This window comes from Pelophylax lessonae, assembly GCF_965119305.1.
Source record: "Pelophylax lessonae genome assembly, chromosome: 8".
Taxonomy (NCBI): Eukaryota; Metazoa; Chordata; class Amphibia; order Anura; family Ranidae; genus Pelophylax; species Pelophylax lessonae.
In genome coordinates, this window is record NC_138775.1 from 280,103,366 (window position 1) to 280,126,548 (window position 23,183).

General features: G+C 45.1%; 1 protein-coding gene across 5 annotated transcripts in view; it reads left to right on the forward strand.

The window, feature by feature from the left end:
- DOCK7 (dedicator of cytokinesis 7) overlaps nt 1–23,183 on the forward strand; it is a 329,839-nt gene that overhangs the window by 15,703 nt on the left and 290,953 nt on the right. For all 5 annotated transcript variants that reach the window (XM_082265167.1, XM_082265168.1, XM_082265169.1 and 2 more), the window contains exons 2-3: nt 15,125–15,227; nt 18,172–18,347. In XM_082265167.1, the coding sequence (XP_082121293.1) occupies nt 15,125–15,227; nt 18,172–18,347 (279 nt within the window). The remainder of the gene's footprint in view (nt 1–15,124; nt 15,228–18,171; nt 18,348–23,183) is intronic.

Here is a 23,183-nt window from a genome sequence, read left to right on the forward strand (position 1 = left end):
TGGGATAAATTAGAGCGAAGACTGTGAGCCAGGCCTTCTTGTCCAACATCAGTACCTGACCTCACAAATGTGCTTCTGGAAGAATGGTCAAACATTCCCATAGACACACTCCTAAACCTTGTGGACAGCCTTTTCAGAAGAGTTGAAGCTGTTATAGCTGCAAAGGGAGGGCCAACTCAATATTGAACCCTACGGACTAAGACTGGGATGCCATTAAAGTTCATGTGTGTGTAAAGGCAGGCGTCCCAATACTTTTGACAATATAGTGTATTTGTGTCTGGCATAAAGAGGTTAAACCCTTGAACTGCACACTAGCATGCCCCAGCCACATGCATCACACACAGTTGCAGAGCGGCCACATTGAATATATTCCACTTAACTTTTCTTTTTAAAAATATCTTCAGACCAATCACGTGACTCGCAGGGTTCTCTTCCTCTTCAGGTCTTCTCCTATTAGTGGGCAATAATTGATCCAGAAAGCAGTGTTGGTATGATGAGGTCATTGCCCCTCTCAGCCTCATTGAATATAACTGTGGGTGGGGTGTGGGGTGGTCACACCTCTAAGAGGGTCCAAGACACCCCGCACCCACATATCCTTAGTCTTCCAGGTCTAATAACACTGGGTATCATTCAGCCCAGAAGACTGAGGACATCTAGAGGCGGAAAGCTATTACTGCAGAGGATAAAGCCAAAGAGGAGGTAAGTATTGCAGCTTTCCTTTTTACACCACCAGGGGGACTTTATTTTTTTTTTTTTACATTTAGCCCATACTTGGCCTTTAACCACCAGCTACAGCGCAGGCTTAAAATGCTGGGAGGGCGTACATTGACGTCTTCCTGTTCTCACGCTGCCCGCGCGCCCCGAGTCCTTGGGACTCGGCTGATCACTGATCAAGATAAAGGGTCAATCACAGTGGGCCCTTTACCACGTGATCAGCTTTCAGCCAATGACTGCTAATCGAGGATGTACACGGAAGCCGGTAATCGGCTTTTTTTTCCCCCTCACGCTGTCAGCGTTAAGAAAAGAAGGAAGCCGTTAACCGGCTTCTGTTAGAGGGATATCGGTTCCCTTAGTGCCCACCAGCGCCATCTATCAGTGCCCTTCAGTACTGCTAATCAGTGCCAATCAGTGTCACTTATCAGTGCTGCCTATCAGTGTCCATCAGTGCCACCTCTCCATGCCACCTATCAGTGAAGGAGAAAAATAATCTCATTGCAAAATTTTTCACGAGATGTGAAAAACTTTTTATTTTATTTATTTTTTTTCTGGCCATCTTTTTGTTTAGCAAAAAAATAAAAAAAAACCCAGTGATGATTAAATACCACCAAAGGAAAGCTCTATTTGTATGAAAAAATGATAAAAATTTCATCAGTCTCCTTAGTGCTGCTAATCAGTGCCCATCACTGCCTCTTAATCAGTGTCACTTATCAGTGTCGCCTACCAGTGCCACCCATCAGCCTCTTCAGTGCCTCCTGATCGTTGCTGCCTCATCAGTGCCCATCAGTGCAGCCTATCAGTGTCCATTAGTGCTATCTCATCAACGCACATTAGTGAAGGAGAAAAATTACCTGTTCACTAAATTTTATAACAAAATATGGAGAATGTTTTGTGTTTTTTTTTCTTGTTTGTTTAGCAAAAAAAAAAAAATCCAGCAGTGATTAAATACTACCTAAAGAAAGCTCTATTTGTGTGAAAAAAAATGATAAATATGTCATCAGTCCCTTTAGTGCCCACCAGTGCTGCTAATTAGTGCTCATCACTGCCTCTTAATCAGTGCCCATCACTGCCTCTTAATCAGTGCCCATCACTGCCTCTTAATCAGTGCCCATCACTGCCTCTTAATCAGTGCACATCACTGCCTCTTAATCAGTGCCCACCACTGCCTCCTAATCAGTGCCTCTTAATCAGTGCCCACCACTGCCTCTTAATCAGTGCACATCACTGCCTCCTAATCAGTGCCTCTTAATCAGTGCCCACCACTGCCTCCTAATCAGTGCCTCTTAATCAGTGCCCACCACTGCTTCCTAATCAGTGCCTCTTAATCAGTGCCCATCGCTGCCTCTTAATCAGTGCCCATCGCTGCCTCTTAATCAGTGCCCATCACTGCCTCTTAATCAGTGCACATCACTGCCTCTTAATCAGTGCCCATCACTGCTTCCTAATCAGTGCCTCTTAATCAGTGCCCATCACTGCCTCTTAATCAGTGCCCATCACTGCCTCTTAATCAGTGCCCATCACTGCCTCTTAATCAGTGCCCATCGCCGCCTTTTAATCAGTGCCCATTGCTGCCTCTTAATCAGTGCCTATCGGTGTCCATTAGTGCCATCTCATCAGCGCCCATCAGTGGGGGAGAAAAATCACCAACATTTTATAACAAAATATGGAGAATTTGTGTTTTTTTTTTTTATTTTTTTTAATTTTTGTTTGTTTAGCAAAAAATTAAAAAAAAAAACCCAATGGTGACTAAATACCAGCAAAAGAAAGCTCTATTTGTGTGAAAAAACTGATAAAAATTTAATATGGGTACAGTGTAGCATGACCGCTCAATCGCTGAAAGCTGAAACTTTGCCTTGGCAGGAAGGGGGTGAAAGTGCCCGGTAAGCAAGTGGTTAAATCCACCGTGCCAGTTTGATCTGCATGGACCAAGGTGAGTGGGTGGGGGGGGGGGGAGGGGGTCTTTTTAAAATGTCATCAAGCGGTTTGCCCCCAAGGTCTCTGGCTGTGTGGATTTATGATTGGTTACCGCACGCCTCTTCTCTATACACTGTGTTATTGAATTGCGTGGATCTGTCTGGAGAAGATTTAGGCGGTTGTATCTTTTCTTTTTTTTTTCTAAGTAAATACGCAGTTTTCGGTCATTTGTCACGGGAGCCGGGACAGAAATTCCAGCAGTCAGCACTGCACAAAGATCTATTGACTTCTTTGCTGCTCTTGCGTTTTTCTCTCAATAGATATTTTATTCTTAGCTCCGAGATAGCCGCCAGAAGAAGAAGCTGGAGGCTTTCTTTTTTTTGGGCTCAGAATTTCAGAATTTTTCGGTAATATTCTGTTGTTCTCGAAGTTTATATAAACCCAATCATTGAAAGATAGGGATGCACCGATACCAGTTTTTTTAGGACAAAGTACGAGTAACGATAGGTTTTCTCATGTACTCGCCGATACCATTTACCGATAACTGTTTTGCCCTTGGATGCATTATTTTTTACGTTTCACAACAGTGCGATGTCATGCGATTTGACAGTTTGAAATCCCATGACATGTGCACCTCATATGTTATTTACTGTATTTATTGGCGTATAACACGCACCTCAAATTTAGGAGGAAAATTTTAGGAAAAAAGCTTAAATTTGAAATAAACAGCATTGAACCAGCACAGTGTCCCCCAATGCAGCCTCGCCGGCGCAGTGTCCCCCCCAATGCAGCCTCGCCGGCGCAGTGTCCCCCCCCAATGCAGCCTCGCCAGCGCAGTGTCCCCCCAAGGCAGCCTCGCCAGCGCAGTGTCCCTTAAGGCAGCCTCGCCAGCGCAGTGTCCCTTAAGGCAGCCTCGCCAGCGCAGTGTCCCTTAAGGCAGCCTCGCCAGCGCAGTGTCCCTTAAGGCAGCCTCGCCAGCGCAGTGTCCCCCAAGGCAGCCTCGCCAGCGCAGTGTCCCCCAAGGCAGCCTCGCCAGCGCAGTGTCCCCCAAGGCAGCCTCGCCAGCGCAGTGTCCCCCAAGGCAGCCTCGCCAGCGCAGTGTCCCCCAAGGCAGCCTCGCCAGCGCAGTGTCCCCCAAGGCAGCCTCGCCAGCGCAGTGTCCCCCAAGGCAGCCTCGCCAGCGCAGTGTCCCCCAAGGCAGCCTCGCCAGCGCAGTGTCCCCCAAGGCAGCCTCGCCAGCGCAGTGTCCCCCAAGGCAGCCTCGCCAGCGCAGTGTCCCCCAAGGCAGCCTCGCCAGCGCAGTGTCCCCCAAGACAGCCTCGCCAGCGCAGTGTCCCCCAAGGCAGCCTCGCCAGCGCAGTGTCCCCCAAGGCAGCCTCGCCAGCGCAGTGTCCCCCAATGATCAATGCAGGGCAAAGCAACAACAGCGGTGATATACCAGTGTTTTAAAAAGAAAAAGGCCACGCTAAGAGGCAGAGGGGGGCGGGCCGGACCGAAGAGAAGCGAGGACGAGTGGCCGTTGTCATCCAAAGTCCCGGCGCCTATGATAGACGTCACACATCCCGCGTCCTGGCATTGGACCACTGTGCTGTCTATCATAGGAGGGGGGACTTCCTATGACAGCAACCGCTCGTCCTTGCTTCTGCTCCGCCCGGCCTGCCCCCCTCCTCTGCCTCTCAGCGCTGCCTGGACTGTTTTTTTTTTTTTTTTAATAGATCGGAGTATAACATGCACTGGTGTTTTGCCCTCCATTTATAGGAGGAAAAAGTGCGTGTTCTACGCTGATAAATACAGTAATTGCAACTTGCATTGATTGAAGTCACAAGCCGCAATAAAATTGGAGGTCCAAATCACATTAATTTGCGCTATTTCAAAGCCGCAGGTCAGTGTGATTTGGGGCACCGATTTTCATTTAACAGAAGTGTTTAATGCAAGTCGCAATGAAATTGCAAAAGAGTATCAGTTTTAGTATTGAAGAATTTGCATGAATAGAAGTACTTGTGCAAATGCTCAGACCACGCAATTGTCAGTTAAAGTACCGGCAATAAGTGCAGTATCGCACAAAATGGTAATGAAAAGGGGTAAATCTTCTGGAGGTCGGGGGGGGGGGGTATAATAATCCCTGATGATCCTACCGTGAAGGTTCTTGTTCAAACGCTCTGTCCCTGTCTCCCAGTTTTTTTCCTGGGTTGTCACCCTTTCACCTGAACTTCTCATGAAGACCACACATGCTTGTTTTACAAATTATGTGTAGCCAGGTGCTGGGCTACAGCAATATGGAGAAAGGGGCAATGCCTTTTCGTCTTCTCCCCCCTCTACTGACATACTGATGTTATGCTGCACCGTTCTCCTCCAGCCAGCAGGGGGCAGAGCTAAAGCCAAGCAAGCCCAAAGACTTCTGTGCAGATTGCTGAGAATCCTGGGAGTTGTAGTTTGATACGGCAGCCATATAATGGGTCAAAAAGACTCCTTACACTACAGATAACAGTGAAGAGAGGATTTTATTAACAAACAATTCAGCCAAGCGCTCACTCCGAAGGGGAAGACCGGCGTTCTGATCTCCTCAGGCAGGGAACTCCAACATGGGTACATAAAAGAAAAAGGAGGTGCAAACACCTAGTGCATTACCCGTGGTCACCATAAAAAATATTTTAATAAAATGCCAAATGCATACCCACAGACAAGAAAATGATAAAATCGCATTACAAGAATCCACCACACATGGAATCGAACATGTCCTTGTAGAAAGGACCGCTAACGTGTTTCGGGAGTCAAGCTCCCTTCATCAGAGCTTGAGGCTGTTTATTAACCTGCCCGGGAAAGTTCTTCCACTTGGCCCTCGAGGGAGTGAGAGAGAGCACCTCTGTTGTCTGGATATTCAGCTGCCAGCAGAGATTTGAGACTGGGAGTGAGGACATCCGGGGGCGCAGCGCAGCGCAGCACCCCCCCCCCCCCCATATCACAAAGCAGGGGACCCATCATATCCAGAGGTAGCGCAAATTTTAAAAATGTCCGAAAATTTACTCTGACAAAGCCATGCAGCCATCATTGGCTAGCAAGTAGACAAGAAGTGGCTGTAAAGACGCTGCAAGAGATCAGCAGCACTGAGATGCATTGAAAGATGGGGGGGGGGGGGAGGTGAATGAAACCCAGTGCTTTGAAAAATGAAACATCATTCAATAAGGCTAGATTCGGACATGTGGCTAAAATGACAGCGCCTGCGAAAAAGCAATTCACAGTGAATTTCTTTTCAGAAGTGTTTGACAGGCAAAGTCAAAATGAATTCACTTCATATAATCTTGTATTATATGATGAAATTAATAATAAAAAAATGTAAATGTGAAAAAAAAAAAATAAATAAATAAAAAAATAAAATGACTTCTCTCTGTATGTAGCGATGCATTGAAATTTCGGCCGCCGAAAGAAAAAAAAATGCTGATAATGGCTACTGAAAATGCCCAAAATTTTGTTTTGATTTTACAGTTAGTGCAATTTTACCTTGCTTATGGGGTGTTTTTTCAAAGGTCATGTGACTCAAAAAATGCATGAAAAACATAACACAAGTGCATTTTTGATGCGTTCGTTTTCAATGCAATTCAATGGGAAGGTGCGTTTTTTTTTTTTGACCAAATATGCACGAAAAATGTAGCAAGCAGAAATTTTATTATCGCTTCAAAAGAGGCCGCTAATGGCCGTCAAATTCATTTTAATTCATGATAAATAAAAAGTCGAATATAATGCTATTATTTTAAATATATATGTGTGTGTGTGTGTGTATAAAAATATAGATTTAAAAGTTTGTAATAAGAGTTAAAAAAAAAAAAATATATATAATATATATTAAAAAAAAAAAAAAAATATATATATAATATATTTTTCTTTTTTTTTAATATATATATATATTTTTTTTAACTCTTATTACAAACTTTTAAATCTATATTTTTTTTAAGCACTTCCCGACTACCCGCCGCCTTTTTACTGCGGCAGGGCGGCCCTCCTTCGCAAACCGACGTAGACCTATGTCGGTCGCGTGCAGGCATCATAGAGCCTGTGTGATCCTTCTATATAGGATCACAGGTCTCTATGGTCATTTCAGAAGCCACGCCCCCCCCCCCCAGTTAGAATCACTCCCGTAGGCTTACATTTAACGCCTTGATCACCCACAGCCAGGGTTAACCCCTTTCCTGCCATTGTCATTATTACAGTAACAGTGCATATTTTTAGCACTGATTACTCTAGTAATGTCACTGGTCCCCCCCAAAAGTGACAAAAATGTCAGTTAGGGGTCCGATTTGTCCGCCACAATGTCGCAGTCCCGCTAAAAATTGCAGATTGCCCCCATTACTAGTAAAAAAATTAAAAAATAAAAAGGACATAAATCTTTCCCCTAGTTAGTAGATGCGAAAACTTTTGCGCAAGCCAATCAAAATACGCTTATTGCGATTTTTTTTTTTTTTTTTTTTTTTTTTTTTTTTTTTTTACCAAACATATGTAGCAGAAAATAAATTGGCCTAAAATGTTAAGTTTTGATTTTTACATTTTTTTTTTTTTTTTTTGAGACTGTCATATAGCAGAATGTGAAAAATTCATTTTTTTTTTTTTTCAGAATTGTCGCTCTTTTTTTATTTATAGCGCAAAAAGTAAAAATCGCACAGGTGATCAAATACCACCAAAAGAAAGCTCTGTTTGTAGGAGAAAAAGGACATCGATTTTATTTGGGTACAGCGTCGCACGACCGCGCAATTGTCAGTTAAATTCACGCAGTGCCGAATGGCAAAATAGGGCCTGGTCACTGAGCAGCCAAATCCTCCGGGGGTTAAGTGGTTAAACATTCACATCTATAGTTCAATTCGGTGATCATAATTCTTTGAAAGAATTCAGTTTTTATTTATTTATTTATTTTTTAAAGGTAAATTCCAGTTTTAAAAAAATAAAAAAAGAACCCCTCTAGGTTAGGGATCCATCTTGCACAGATTTTATCATTTTTTAAAAGAACAAAGCAAGAGTTTGGGAATCCCGATCTGTTTTTCTGAATACTGTTGCCCTGGTTGCTAGGCAGAGGAAAGTGGAATTTTGGACAGTTTTAGAAAATCGGAGGCGGCCGCAGGTTAAAAAGGAAAGGTAATTTTTTTTTTTAATCACGCCGAATTACAAAATGACTTGTGTGGGGTGATTGTATTATGTTCTATGAATATTTAATGATGCTGGGGATGTCATTCAGATTCAGCCTGGGGAGCAGATGAATGCAATCCTTCATTAATCCGAATATATTCCCTTTTAACACTTTCCTGACGAGGCATCGGTGTCACTCGTCTGCAGATATTTATTCCTGATAGACGAGGCACAAATTTTAGGAATTTTGTGACTAGGGGAGCTGAGAGGGGAGACTTGTCTTGTGAGCTCAGATTTTATTTAACCACTTCTGGACCGGAAAAGATTTGCCCCCTTAATGACCAGGTCGTTTTTTTACGATTCGGCACTGCGTTATTTTAACGGAAAATTGCGCAGGTGTCAGTGGCGGAGCTAGACTTTTAAAACAGGGGTGGCAAAGGGGTGGCAAGGTATTATTTTGGGGGGTCAATATACAAAGTGTTCAATTACACTAAAAATATATGTAGTGACCAGCGTACCCCCCCCCCCCAATCAATGTAGTGACCAGCATGCCGTGTCCCCTTCAATGCAGAGAGACTTACCTAAGGTAGAAGAACACAGCCTGACATCCATCCCACATGTTCAGTCTGCCCCGCAGCTAGTTCTCTTGACCGAGCGGTGAGCGCGGCACAGCGAACCAATCACATTGTGAGTAGCGGCACAGCGAACCAATCAGGTGTGCAGGCACGCGTGATTGGTTAGCTGTGCAGCAGCTCACGGCTCAGTCAGGAGAACTAGCTTCAGGCAGGCAGACGGAACATGTGGGACGGATGTCGGGCTCTGTTCTGCTACCTTCTACAACCACTGAGTATCGTACATTCGGCGATGTGAATATCACCCACGCTCTATCGTTCAACCCTACCTATGAGTGTAATGTTTTCAGCGGGGTGGCAACAGGGGTGGCAAGGACTTCGTCTGGGGTGGCAATTGCCACCCCAACTAGCCCTCTGGCTCCGCCACTGGCAGGTGTACGATGACATACCGAAATAAAATTGATATCATTGTTTTCCCACAAATAGAGCTTTCTTTTGGTGGTATTTGATCACCTGTGCAAGTTTTTATTTTTTGCGCTAAAAAAAAAAAATAGAGCATTAATTCTGAAAAAAAAAAACAATAATTTTCACATTATGCTATATAACATTCCCAAAAAAAAATTTAAAATCAATATTTTTTAAAATGTTAGGCCAATTTGTTGTCTGCTACATATTTTTTGGTAAAAAAAAAAAAAAAATCACAATAAGCATATTTTGATTGGTTTGCGCAAAAGTTATCGCGTCTACAAACTAGGGGAAAGATTTATGTCATTTTTATTTATTTATTTATTTTTTAAAGGTAAATTCCAATTTAAAAAAAAAATAAATAAGAATCCCTCTAGGTTAGGGGGCCATCTTTCACAAATTGTATCATTTTTAAAAGAACTTTTTTAATTTAAAAATCAAAATTTTTTAACATTTTAGGCCAATTTGTTGTCTGCTACATATTTTTGGGTAAAAAAAAAAAATCCCAATAAGCGTATTTTGATTGGTTCGCGCAAAAGTTATCGCATCTACAAACTAGGGGAAAGATTTATGTCATTTTTATTGTTGTTTTTTTTACTAGTAATGGCGGCAATCTGCGATCTTTTTTTTTTTTGCCGGACTGCGACATTGTGGCAGACGCATGGTGGTTCACACTAGTGCGATCCGATTCTGTGCGGACTTTCAGATCGCACTGCGATATGCGATCTGATCTGGGGGTGTCGTTAACTTTTAATTAACACCCCCAGCGTATCACATAAGGCAGTGTGAACTGCCAGGGGTGCGGATGCGATGCGGGAACACGCTGTAAATTCGCAGCATTCCCGCATCGCAGAAATGTGAACCGACACTCACTCTGAAAGAATTCCGTATTTATTTATTAAAAAAAATCACAATAAGCCTATTTTGATTGGTTTGCGCAAAATTTATCGTGTCTACAAACTAGGGGAAAGATTTGTCATTTTTATTTATTTATTTTTTAAAGGTAAATTCCAATTTAAAAAAAAATAAATAAGAATCCCTCTAGGTTAGGGGGCCATCTTTCACAAATTGTATCATTTTTAAAAGAACTTTTTTAATTTAAAAATCAAAATTTTTTAACATTTTAGGCCAATTTGTTGTCTGCTACATATTTTTGGGTAAAAAAAAAAAATCATAATAAGCGTATCTTGATTGGTTTGCGCAAAATTTATCGCGTCTACTAACTTCGGGAAAGGTTTATGTCATTTTTTTTTTGGTGTTTTCTTTTTTACTAGTAATGGCGGCAATCTGCGAGTTTTTTTTTTTTTTTTTTTCCAGGACTGCGACATTGCGGCAGACAGATCAGGCCCCTAACTGACATTTTTGACACTTTTGGGGGTACCAGTGACATTACTACAGTAATCAGTGCTAAAAATATGCACTGTTACCGTAATAATTCCATTGGCAGGGCAGGGGTTAACCCAGGGGTGATTAAAGGGTTAAATGTGTACCTAGGGGCGTGTTTCTAACTGTATGGGGGCGTGGCTTGTGAAATGACCACAGAGACCTGTGATCCTATATAGAAGGATCAAAGGCGCTCTGTGATCATTCCAGAGAGAAGAACGGTTTACAACATCTGACCATTCTTCTCTCTCAGCGGGGAGAGATCGCGGGTGTCTGGTGGCAATCGGAGCCGCCTGCCCCATGCATTGGAGTCCCCGCTGCCGAGTGGGGGCGGGAGCGTGCTGGTGGCGGCACGCACTCGCCCCCTAGCTGCCTGCGCGCGACCGACATAGGTCTATATCGGTTCGCGCAGGAGGGCCGCACTGCCGCAGTAAAAAGGGGGCGGGCGGTCTGGAAGCGGTTAAGATGATACATGTAATGTCTACGAACAATGCCATGTGATAGACTGTACGTTTTTAATCACACAGTAATACTCCATAGAGATTTTTTCTAATGTATGCATATTTGTTCTGATTATATAGGTTTACCTTTTAGTTAAGTGACCCCCTCCTATACCCCTAAAGAAGGAGAGTTTTCTCTCTGAAACGCGTTGGGTGGAGGAAGTTACAACCTCCATCATCGCATCCTTCACAGTTGGGGTATTCACAGTTTATCGTATTATGTATACATTGTGTCGTGTGAATATTGTCATGTATTTTTGTGTATATATGCAATAACTAGCATTTTTTTAAACATTTTTTTATATATAAAAATATATATTAAAATCGATCATTTTTTATATATAAATATTTCTTCATTTGCATGAACAAACATAAAAGTGCCTAAAAAGTCCCAAGACTCAGGGGAAACACATTTTGTAAGGTGGTACAGCACGGGCCAAATTCATCTACCTGTTTTAGAACTTTGCATTCGAATTTGACGCATTTTTAGAAAGCAAACAAGGCACTTCAACAAAATCTGTCTCTGTACATAGAAGTTCGCCATCTATCCATTGGGTCTGATCGGATTGGATCGGATGAAAACAGACTGCCTCCCCATAGAGGAGAGCGTGACTCTGACAGGTCCGACTCTGCACAGTGAGTGGAGACACGGACCTGTCATCCGCCTGCTCAGCGGGGATTAGTAGAGCGATCCCCGCTGAGCAAGCGGAGTCCATCAAATCGGTCCGCCCCGTGTAAAAGGGCCCTAAAACATATAGGGGTTTATTTACTAAGGCTCGATTCACACCTATGCATGTTACTTTTGAGCGTTTCAGCAGTGCCTTTTGCTGTGCTTTCCACGTTTTTCGACACGCATTTATGATGCGTTTTTGATTCTTTTCTTTTTATTTGGCCAATTTGTCGTTAGGGAGATTAAATAATGCGAAACGCGTCAAAAACGCAGTGTTTTTAATGTATGCCCATTGAAGTCTATTGCGTGCAAAATGCTGCATTTTGCGGGAACAAAAGTCTCCAACCCTTTCTGAAAACGCAGAGGCACAAAAATGCATTGATGTGAACGTGTTCCATAGGAACCCATGTAAAATAAATGGAATGCATCTCTGCAAAAAGAAGTTAGAAGCTGATTGGCTACCATGAACAGCTGCTCCAGATTTTGCACTCTCCAGTTTTAGTATATCTCCCCCCAGAACAGGGCATTCTGCGAAGAGATAAAGAGAGGTTAAATGCTCATATAATCAAACTAAAAATGTTTTTTTTGTGTAAAATAGATGATCTGGCTACCTTGTCTCCATTTATAAAGCATTCATTCATCAAATGCGGTATCCATTCATGAAGCATTAATTCATAAAACTTTGTGAAGCGTCTATTCTTAAAAACATTCTCCTCCCCTCCCCTCCACTCTTCCTCCCCTCCACTCTTCCTCCCCCTCCCCTCTCCTGTCCCTCCCCTCCCCTCTCCTCTCCCTCCCCTCCCCTCTCCTCTCCCTCCCCTCCCCTCTCCTCTCCCTCCCCTCCCCTCTCCTGTCCCTCCCCTCTCCTGTCCCTCCCCTCTCCTGTCCCTCCCCTCTCCTGTCCCTCCCCTCTCCTGTCCCTCCCCTCTCCTGTCCCTCCCCTCTCCTGTCCCTCCCCTCTCCTGTCCCTCCCCTCCCCTCTCCTGTCCCTCCCCTCCCCTCTCCTGTCCCTCTCCTCCCTCCCCTCTCCCTCCCCTCCACTCTCCCTCCCCTCTCCTCTCCCTCTCCTCCCTTCTCCTCTTCCTCCCTCTCCTCCCTTCTCCTCTCCCTCCCTCTCCTCCCTTCTCCTCTCCCTCCCTCTCCTCCCTTCTCCTCTCCATCCCCTCTCCTATCCCTCCCCTCTCCCTCCCTCCCCTCTCCCTCCCTCCCCTCTCCCTCCCTCCCCTCTCCCTCCCTCCCCTCTCCCTCCCTCCCCTCTCCTCTCCCTCCCCTCTCCCTCCCCTCCCCTCTCCTCTCCCTCCCCTCTCCCTCCCCTCTCCCTCCCCTCTCCTCCTCCTCCCCTCTCCTTCTCCTCCCCTCTCCCTCCCCTCTCCTCCTCCTCCCCTCTCCTCCTCCTCCCCTCTTCTCCTCCTCCCCTTTCCTCCTCCTCCCCTTTCCTCCTCCTCCCCTTTCCTCCTCCTCCCCTCTCCTCCTCCTATCCTCTCCTCCTCCTCTCCCCTCCACCTCCTCTCTCCTCTCTCCTCCCCTCCACCTCCTGCTCTCCCTTCTCCTCTCCCCTCTCCTCCTCCTCCTCCTCTCTCCTCCCTCCTCATCCTCTCTCCTCCCTCCTCCTCCTCTCTCCTCCCTCCTCCTCCTCTCTCCTCCCTCCTCCTCCTCTCTCCTCCCTCCTCCTCCTCTCTCCTCCTCCTCTCTCCTCCTCCTCTCTCCTCCTCCTCTCTCCTCTCTCCTCTCTCCTCTCTCCTCTCTCCTCCTCCCCTCTCCTCCTCCTCCTCCTTTCTCCTCTCTCCCTTCCCCTCCTCTCTCCCTTCCCCTCCTCTCTCCCTTCCCCTCCTCTCTCCCTTCCCCTCCTCTCTCCCCTCCCCTCTTCTCTCCCCTCCCCTCCTCTCCCGTGCTCTCCCGTCCACTCCTCTCCCCTCCTCTTCCCTCCCCTCCCCTCCTCTCCCATGCTCTCCCATCCTCTCCCCTCCCCTCCTCTTCCCTCCCCTCCCCTCCTCTTCCCTCCCCTCCCCTCCTCTCCTCTCGTCTCTTTGAATGTATTTAAAGGAAATATGGAGGCTGTCACTGCAGACTTCTCATTCTGAAAATAATAGTTGTTAGTGGTGGTTACATTTAAAGTAAATTTGTGCATTGCCCATTCAGAGCACATCAACAGGTTTGCTTTGGCAGCCCCAGCAGGACATATTTACCTTTCTGGTAACATCCCGCCCCATACTGCCGCCCAAGATTTATGGATGTTTTTTGGAATGCAGATAATTCAGTGTATTGTATTATTCAGGCACATTGCTTTAATGTATCATTTAAAGTGTTACTAAACCCACAACCGTAAAATCAGTGTATATATGCAGTAAAGCATGCTTGTTATACTCACTGTGAAACCTAAGGGGTTATTCCCCTGCATTGTGTAAAAAGGCTGTTTGATCCTGTCTTCTCTGATCCTCCCCTTCTTTTACTGTCCACAATCCATCACCTGATAGTACAGAGCCTTGGGGCGCACTCTTAACATGCTCCGTTTTGTGTGTATTGCTAGAGAGGTTTTTTTTTTTCCTTGGGAGGGTACATGTGATTAGCACAGGGCCAATCAGCGCTGTCCAGACAGAGGGTCAGGGGTCCTGCAGCCTCATAGGACAGTCAGGGGAGAATGAAAACTCCTTCTACAAGCTTTAAGTAGACACTGATAGAAGTCACAAGACTGCTATATACTGCTGATGATTAAAGGCATTTAGCAGTTTAAATTTACTAAAATAATTGCATTTCCATGTTCTGGGTACTGTGGGAGAGCAGATATAGTGACTGCAGGCTCCTGGGGAGAGCAGATATAGTGACTGCAGGCTCCTGGGGAGAGCAGATATAGTGACTGCAGGCTCCTGGGGAGAGCAGATATAGTGAATGCAGAGTCCATGGGGAGAGCAGATATAGTGACTGCAGGCTCCTGGGGAGAGCAGATATAGTGAATGCAGAGTCCATGGGAGACCAGATATAGTGAATGCAGGCTCCTGGGGAGAGCAGATATAGTGACTGCAGGCTCCTGGGGAGAGCAGATATAGTGACTGCAGGCTCCTGGGGAGACCAGATATAGGGAATGCAGGCTCCTGGGGAGAGCAGATATAGTGACTGCAGGCTCCTTGGGAGAGCAGATATAGTGAATGCAGGCTCCTCGGGAGAGCAGATATAGTGAATGCAGGCTCCTGGGGAGAGCAGATATAGTGAATGAAGGCTCCTGGGGAGACCACATATAGTGAATGCAGGCTCCTGGGGAGAGCAGATATAGTGAATGCAGGCTCCTGGGGAGAGCAGATATAGTGACTGCAGGCTCCTCGGGAGAGCAGATATAGTGAATGCAGGCTCCTGGGGAGAGCAGATATAGTGAATGAAGGCTCCTGGGGAGACCAGATATAATGAATGCAGGCTCCTCGGGAGAGCAGATATAGTGAATGCAGGCTCCTGGGGAGAGCAGATATAGGGAATGCAGGCTCCTGGGGAGAGCAGATATAGGGAATGCAGGCTCCTGGGGAGAGCAGATATAGTGAATGCAGGCTCCTGGGGAGAGCAGATATAGGGAATGCAGGCTCCTGGGGAGAGCAGATATAGGGAATGCAGGCTCCTGGGTAGAGCAGATATAGTGAATGCAGGCTCCTGGGGAGAGCAGATATAGGGAATGCAGGCTCCTGGGTTTAGTAACACTTTAGGTCTATTGGTAGATTGTATTTTTCGTGTCACTGCAGTTGTGTGAATGTTGATTTAAGGTGAACACTGTACTACATGTGCTTATTTATTTATTTTACTTATTCTAGGACTGTGGCTGCAGAGGTACGCAAGCAAATCTCAGGACAATATGGCTCCCCTCAACTGTACAAAAACCTGAGCGTAGGAGGTGGGGGGTCGCACCATGCCTCGGTGAGTCTACCAAAACAATGCTTATATTCTATTTGTGTAACTGTTCAGTCACACATGCATCTGGTTGGGGGCGTGGTTGGTAAAAATATAATGGTTGAGCAGTGGTGTTACCGCTCCCCAGCCACCCTCCTCAGCACTAAAAATACAACTGTACAGATGCAAAATCTAAACAGAGGTGCTGCCACCAATCACGACCAGTGTAGTTCTACGTGGCGGTGCCGCAGTTGCGCAAACTGCACGTGATTGCGGTTTGGTAGTATGGCAATTATAGGACATCGCCTTCTCACCGCCGCTTAAACACCTCTGAAAAGCAGTACAAGCTTGGATCGCTTTTCAGAGGAGCGGCAGTCCCTGACACACATGTGGAGATTCAGGCTCAGAACTAGACAGTTGTCGGGAGACGTGCGCAGAACGTTTTGTTTTATATAGTTTCATTATGGTACTATTTCATTGATTTTCGTTTCGGAATTCTTTTAGTTTTGTTAAATAATTTTCTACCGGATTCCAAAATTTCAGACCGATTTGATTCCTGTGTGAAGAACAGCTGGCTGTTAAGGAGCGGGCCAGGAAGCCAGCCGCTATTGTCCTTAACAACCGATGACTGAAGAATGCAGAAAAAAAAACAGTGGGGTTCCCCCCATGCATACCAGTCCCCTCGAGTCTGGTATAGATTTTAAGGGGAACTCCATACCAAAATAAAAAAAATAAATAAAAAGCATGGGGTCCCCCCCACAAAATCCACACTGGACCCTTTCCCTGAGCATTCAGCTTGGCAAACCAGGCTCTCCGGCTTGCTTGTCCCCCCCCCCCCCCTTTGGGGCAGGGAGAGTTTTGCCCCTTTTCTTCAGCATTTTTCATTGCCCGCGTTCTTTTTTTTTTTTTTCAACTGTCAGCGGGGAAGCCCACTGACAGCTGCTAAGTCATCAGTTGTTAAGGACGTGGCGGCCGGCTTCCCAGCCTGCTCCTTAACAACCAGCTATTCTTCACACAGAATTCAAATCAGTCAATCATTTTTCGACCGATCCAAATTCGAGACGTTCCGAAAATTTGGAATTCGTTAAACGAATATATACGAAACAAAACAAATTTCAGCTAAATTAGTTACTATTTCATTCAGAGATTTGGATATATCTGAATCGCCGAATAACCAAAAGTGTGTCTGCATTTATAGTCGGACCGAAAAGAAATGCACAGGTCTAGTTCTGGAAGCTGTAGGAATAACTGAGCTGAAGACTCCTATTGAATATACAGTGCTTTGCGAAAGTATTCGGCCCCCTTGAACTTTGCGACCTTTTGCCACATTTCAGGCTTCAAACATAAAGATATAAAACTGTATATAAACTTCTGGAGAGAGTTTGCTGCACTGAAAGTAAGGGAGCTGAATAATTTTGCACACCCAATTTTTCAGTTTTTTATTTGTTAAAAAAGTTTAAAATATCCAATAAATTTCTTTCCACTTCATGATTGTGTCCCACTTGTTGATTCTTCACAAAAAATTACAGTTTTATATCTTTATGTTTGAAGCCTGAAATGTGGCAAAAGGTCGAAAACTTCAAGGGGGCCGAATACTTTTGCAAGGCACTGTATGTGCCTATAATGTGCATCTGGACCAGCTACAAACAAAGAAAAAAAAGTCTATGCGGATGAGGGTGTGTAGACTTTTACAGTCCATGCAGAAAATTTCCTTCCCGAAAATGGTCCCACTAAAGGGCAGCACCGTGGCTTAGTGGTTAGTTTCTGCCTTGCAGCACCTAAGTCCTCAAGTTTTAGTGAGTCCCGTTTAGGACACTATCTGCATGGAGTTTGCTTGTTCTGCCGGTACTTGCATGGGCCCAGTATGATATTCTACAGAGGGCTCCCAAGATGTTCCCCCCACCATCTGCCCCAACAGCATCTTGTGTCCCCAGGGAGAAAACACTATAGAGATATACATTAATAATTATTAGTGAATAAAGTACAAAGGCTTGGGCCCCCCCCCCCCCTTGACTTAATTAAAGTGGGACTCCAGGAAAAAATGTATTTTGCTTTGTCCAGAGAAGTTACCTGTTAACAGAATAAAAGGAGTCCTGTTGTTTACCAACCTTTCCTCTCCTCTTGTCCAATTACAGAATGCCTTGTTTTCTGAGCCAAGATACAAAATATTTTATGAATTGACAAGGGGAGAGGAAGGAGAAAGTGAATGACTTGATCCTTTACAGTTCTATCTCCGTAACTTTCACTCTTTCTTTCCTCTCTCTTCCTCCATTCAAAAAAGTGGTCAACAACCGCCCATTCATAACACATCTTGGATGGGTCAAGGACAAGGGGAAGTCATTTAGCCACTCCTCTCTCCTTGTCCAATCACAGAAGGCTTTGTATTCTGTGAACAGAATACAAGATATTTTATCATTGGACGAGGGGAGAGGCAGAAGAAAATGAATGGCTTGATCTTTTAATGTGCTATCGCTATAATTTTTAGCTACAGAGCAAGAGGATGACATACCGAGCATCCGTCTGGTCCTACCAGCATCCAATCCCATTAGAGAGGACTACTCTGAACCAGACAAAAGTCCAACAATAGATTTGGGTGGAATATCTGACTTGCCCGGAGATGGGCTTTAAAACGGGTCAACTGGTTGTTCTAGATGTCCAGTTTATTAGATCAGCTTGTTTGAGTATTAACCCCTCCCTGATGTACTGGGTCTTAAACTTGGGAGATGGTGTCTCCATCACGTGATCACTGTGGTTGGCTCTCACAGCAGTCACATGATCCGGAGCTCATGCCATTGGCTCCTGATCACAAACAAAGCCTGAGAGTGGTTGGCCACAGTTCAGTCAGTGTGCTGGGAGCGTGCAGTGAGCGTGTTCTCGGCACACAACCTCAGAACACAATGGAGGCCTATGTGCGGCAGTTGGGTGTTGATGCTATTCATTTGATGACCATGTCCTGGGATCTTGTCTTCAGGTGCCTCTGACAGAAGTGGTGGATCCTGTGGATTTTGAGGAATATCTCATCAGTCATCCTATGGCTGTGGATTCGGGTCCTCTAAGGGACCTGTATGAATTCCCTACAGATGACATCGAGGTGGTGTACACCCCTAGGGAATGCAAGACCGTGGTCTCATCCGTACCAGAAGAGAGGTAATGGGGATTCCATTTATTGCTTTCTTCCATTTGAATTATTTGCGGTTTTGTATTCTATTGCCAGTGTAATGAGAGGCTAGCCTGTCCGCATAGAAGGAGGTGGTGGGTTAGTGACAGTGAAGCCTCTGGTCTTTTAGAATGAACAGAGTAAAAGGACCGCGCTCTAAATCTAGTGATTGGCACACACAAAAATAATATTTAAAGAATAAATAAATTTATATATATATATATATATATATATACATACATAAACTTCTCCTTATATATCAATTCACCATACAAAAAAGTGATATATGTGAAAATAGTCCATATGTGATAAATGGCAACTTCTCCTTTAAATAAAAGTGGATCAATCACCCATGCTTATGGAATTAATGTGTCCTCCACCGATATCCTCATGCACACACCGCTTACCAGTTATATTTGACTCCCATTACAGGTAGTCAAAATAGGCACCAGGTCAAATAGTAAACGATTATCCTTAGAGTTCCCCTCAAGGTTCACAGATCAAGGCCAGCGATCAGTAAAGTTTTTCATTTAGGTAGAAAGGGAGATAAAGAAGTTTCTTATGGTGTAGTATGTTAAAATAGTTAACGATTATCCTTAGAATTCCCCTTTAGGTCCACAGATCAAGGCCAGCGATCAATACATTTTTTCATTTAGGAAGAAACGCGTTTCGTCAGCAAGCGTCAGACGTCATAAGGGGTCATGATGAAACGCGTCAGTGCTGGGAACGTATATGAATTTATTTATTCTTTAAATATTATTTTTGTGTGTGCCAATCACTACATTTAGAGCGCGGTCCTTTTACTCTGTTTATACTTTGAGCTTTTGCTCGTTTGACGTGCTGCTCAATAATCACTATTTACTATCTATTTATTTATATTTATTCACTAATAATATTTAATATTTATTTATCCATAATACTTATTTATCCTGTGCGCAATTTCATAAGTGTTTATGCACTAATTTTTACATTTCTTGCTTTTAAAATGTTCCATAGATTTTGGGAGGGGTGGTGTTATAGGGGATGTTAAAAATAATACACCCACATTAAAGTGTTATTAAACCCAGGAGCTTGCAGTCACTATATCTGGTGATAAATAAAATGCAACATTTTCTACAGTCCATGAAAACTGAATGCCCTTATAAAGCCTAAATTGAACTTTTAGTAATAAATTGGCTAAATACATTGCAGGTGATTCAGAACAAAAGGTGTCCAAAATCATGCAGTTTGTTTTGTTTAAATATTTGCCACAGCCTGAGTAGAAATGCCTGTCCCCTTCCAGCATGATGTAGAGAAGCGGTCTCCAATCTGTGGCCTGTAGGCTGGATGTGGCCCTTTGCTTGCCTTTATCTGGCCCTTGGGACACTGTTCCTCCAATTGACATCAATGGTGAGGCACCAATCATTCAACTGATGCCAACAATAGGACACTATTCCTCCTGCTGACACCAACAGTGGGGAACTAATACTTCTACGGACAACAACAATGGGGCACTACTTCTCCCACTAATCTCAATGTTAGGGAACTATTCCTTCTGCTGATACCAATTATGGGGCACACTACCATCCACTAACCCCAATGATGGGGCACTATTCCTTCCACTGACACCAATGATGGGGCACTATTCCTTCCACTGATACCAATGATGGGGCACTATTCCTCCAACTGACACCAATGATGGGGCACTATTCCTCTTGCTGACACCAGTAACTATTCCTTTCATTAATACCAATGATGGAGCACTATTCCTCCTACTGACACCAATGATGTGGAACTATTCCTTTCACGAATACCAATGATGGGGAACTATTCCTTCCACAGACAGCAACAATGGGGCACTACTTCTCCCACTAATACCAATAATAGGGAAGTATTCCTTCTACTGATACCAATGATAGGGCGCACTACCATCCACTAATACCAATGATGGGGCACTATTCCTCCTACTGACACCAATGATGGGGCACTATTCCTCCTACTGACACCAATGATGGGGCACTATTCCTCCCGCTGACACCAATGATGGGGCGCTATTCCTCCAGCTGACACCAATGATGGGGCACTATTCCTCCTACTGACACCAATGATGGGGCACTATTCCTCCTACTGACACCAATGATGGGGCACTATTCCTCCCGCTGACACCAATGATGGGGCGCTATTCCTCCAGCTGACACCAATGATGGGGCACTATTCCTCCCACTGACACCAATGATGGGGCACTATTCCTCCCGCTGACACCAATGATGGGGCACTATTCCTCCCGCTGACACCAATGATGGGGCACTATTCCTCCCGCTGACACCAATGATGGGGCACTATTCCTCCCGCTGACACCAATGATGGGGCACTATTCCTCCCACTGACACCAATGATGGGGCACTATTCCTCCCACTGACACCAATGATGGGGCACTATTCCTCCTACTGACACCAATGATGGGGCACTATTCCTCTTACTGACACCAGTAACTATTCCTTCCACTAATACCAGTAAATATTCCTTTCATTAATACCAATGATGGAGCACTATTCTTCCTACTGACACCAATGATGTGGAACTATTCCTTTCACGAATACCAATGATGGGGAACTATTCCTTCCACAGACAGCAACAATGGGGCACTACTTCTCCCGCTAATACCAATAATAGGGAACTATTCCTTCTACTGATACCAATGATAGGGCGCACTACCATCCACTAATACCAATGATGGGGCACTATTCCTCCCACTGACACCAATGATGAGACCCTATTCCTCCCACTGACACCAATGATGAGACCCTATTCCTCCCACTGACACCGCATGAGCATGAGCTTTGCTGATTGCAGAGCTAAAGGTCTGACTTATAAAGGGTATGATGGACCTCTACAGAAAGACCACAGCTTCCCCACAGAGAGCAGCGTACAGGCTTCTATGGCTGCCTTAGGAAATAAAACTGTAAGAATTTACACACCTTTTCTTTGATGCTCCTGGAATACATATTTGTAAAGTGATACTTGCAGTCGGTTCACACTGATCCGACTCGAAGTCGCCGCGACTTCAGGCAACTAATGAAGTCGCCCATGCACCGCGACTTCGGCGTGGCTTGCAACGACTTCACATAATGGAAGTCAATGCAAGTCGCTCCGACTTTGCAAAAAAAGGTGCAGGAACCTTTTTCTAAGTCGGAGTGACTTGAGTGGCTCCGATTAGAACGGTTCCATTGCACAGCATGGGCCGCTACTTGTCAGGCGACTAAGTCGCCTGACAAGTCGGATCAGTGTGAACCGACTGTAAAGGCTTTATTTAAAAAAAACATAAACAACCATATCATATTTACCTGCTCTGTGTAATGGTTTTGCACAGAGCAGCCCCGATCCTCCTCTTCTGGGGTCCTTTGCCAGCGCTCCTGTCCCCTCCCTCCCTGCCGAGTGCCCCACAGCAAGCAGCTTGCAAAGGGGGCACCCAAGCAGGGTTGTTCATGTTTGTGTGTCCCATTCACACACAGAGCCGCAGCTGGGCCCCACGCCCTCTCTCTCCTCATTGGCTTACTAGCTGTGGCAGGCTCACTGGCAGCCAATGAGGAGGGAGAGTTCCCAGAGAGCTGAAGCTTTCATGCACATTACTGGAGGAAGATTGGGTTCAGGTAAGTATTTGGGGGCGCCGGGGGGGGGGGGGGGGGGCACTGCACAGAGGAGGTTTTATTTTTACCTTAATGCACAGAATGCATGAAGGTAAAAAACCTTGAGCCTTTACAACTGCTTTAACTTCTTTCAACTGAAAGTTTGATTGAGCTTAAGCCCATTCACACTGCCCTCAAACTAAACCAGAGCCGTTTAGTGTGCAGGCCAGCTTTCAGTTTTGGCTGCAGTGAGCTGGCAGTAGGGGGCGGTGTGATGGGCATTTAAACAAATCACATCCTTTTTTTTTTTTTGGGCAACTTTATTGCACTGGTGTGCAGTGCCTTCTTGTGCGCTGAGATAAAATGCAGCGTGTCTTCATTTTTATCGCAGTTCATTGCACCACACCTCCAGGTTGTACTGTGGTGTAACACAGGCCACATAGAAAATAATTGTTTTCTATGTGTCCTTGCTGTGACTGGCGTTCTTCCAGTGTGGAAAAACACCAGTCGCCATACTGGAGGAACAGGAATTTAAACTTTTTTTAGTAGTAAATTTCAATCTTTACAGCTTATTACCCACACCGCAAAGTGACGTAGATCTACGTCGGCAAACTTTGCGGTGTTATACCGGGATGATGCCTCTAGCTAGAGGCACCATCCCAGTACCGTGGTTTACAGCCGTTTCCGTCAGTAACGACCGATGCGGCTCGTTCCCCCCCCCCCCCTCGCCGCCTTCCGTGACTTTGCTCGGACCTCCCGTCCCACTGGGAGCCCCGAGCACCCAGCCGTCGCATCCGCCGGCTGGATGGAGTCCCAATCAAAGCCGGAAACGGCTTTGATCGGGTCTCCGATGACATAACCCGGAGGCGGCGTTCATGCGTCACTTGCGGGTTACTGTGCTGCAAAAGGTGGCCAATTTAAAAAACGGCTGTATGCAAAAATGCCGTTTTCGGCGTTTTGCATACAGGGAAGTGTAGTGGAGGGGTCTGGAGTCTTTTAGACCCTCGATCCCTCCATAAAGACTACCTGTCACTGCATATTGGTGTCACAAGGGATGTTTACATTGCTTATGACAGCAATTAAAGTGATCAGATATTTATTTATTTTTTTTTAAAAACCTGTAATAAAGTAAAAAAAATAAATAAATAAATAGGGAAAAAAATTTTTTAGCCACCCCCCGTCACCGTTAGCTCGCACACAAAAAAAAAACATATACGGAAG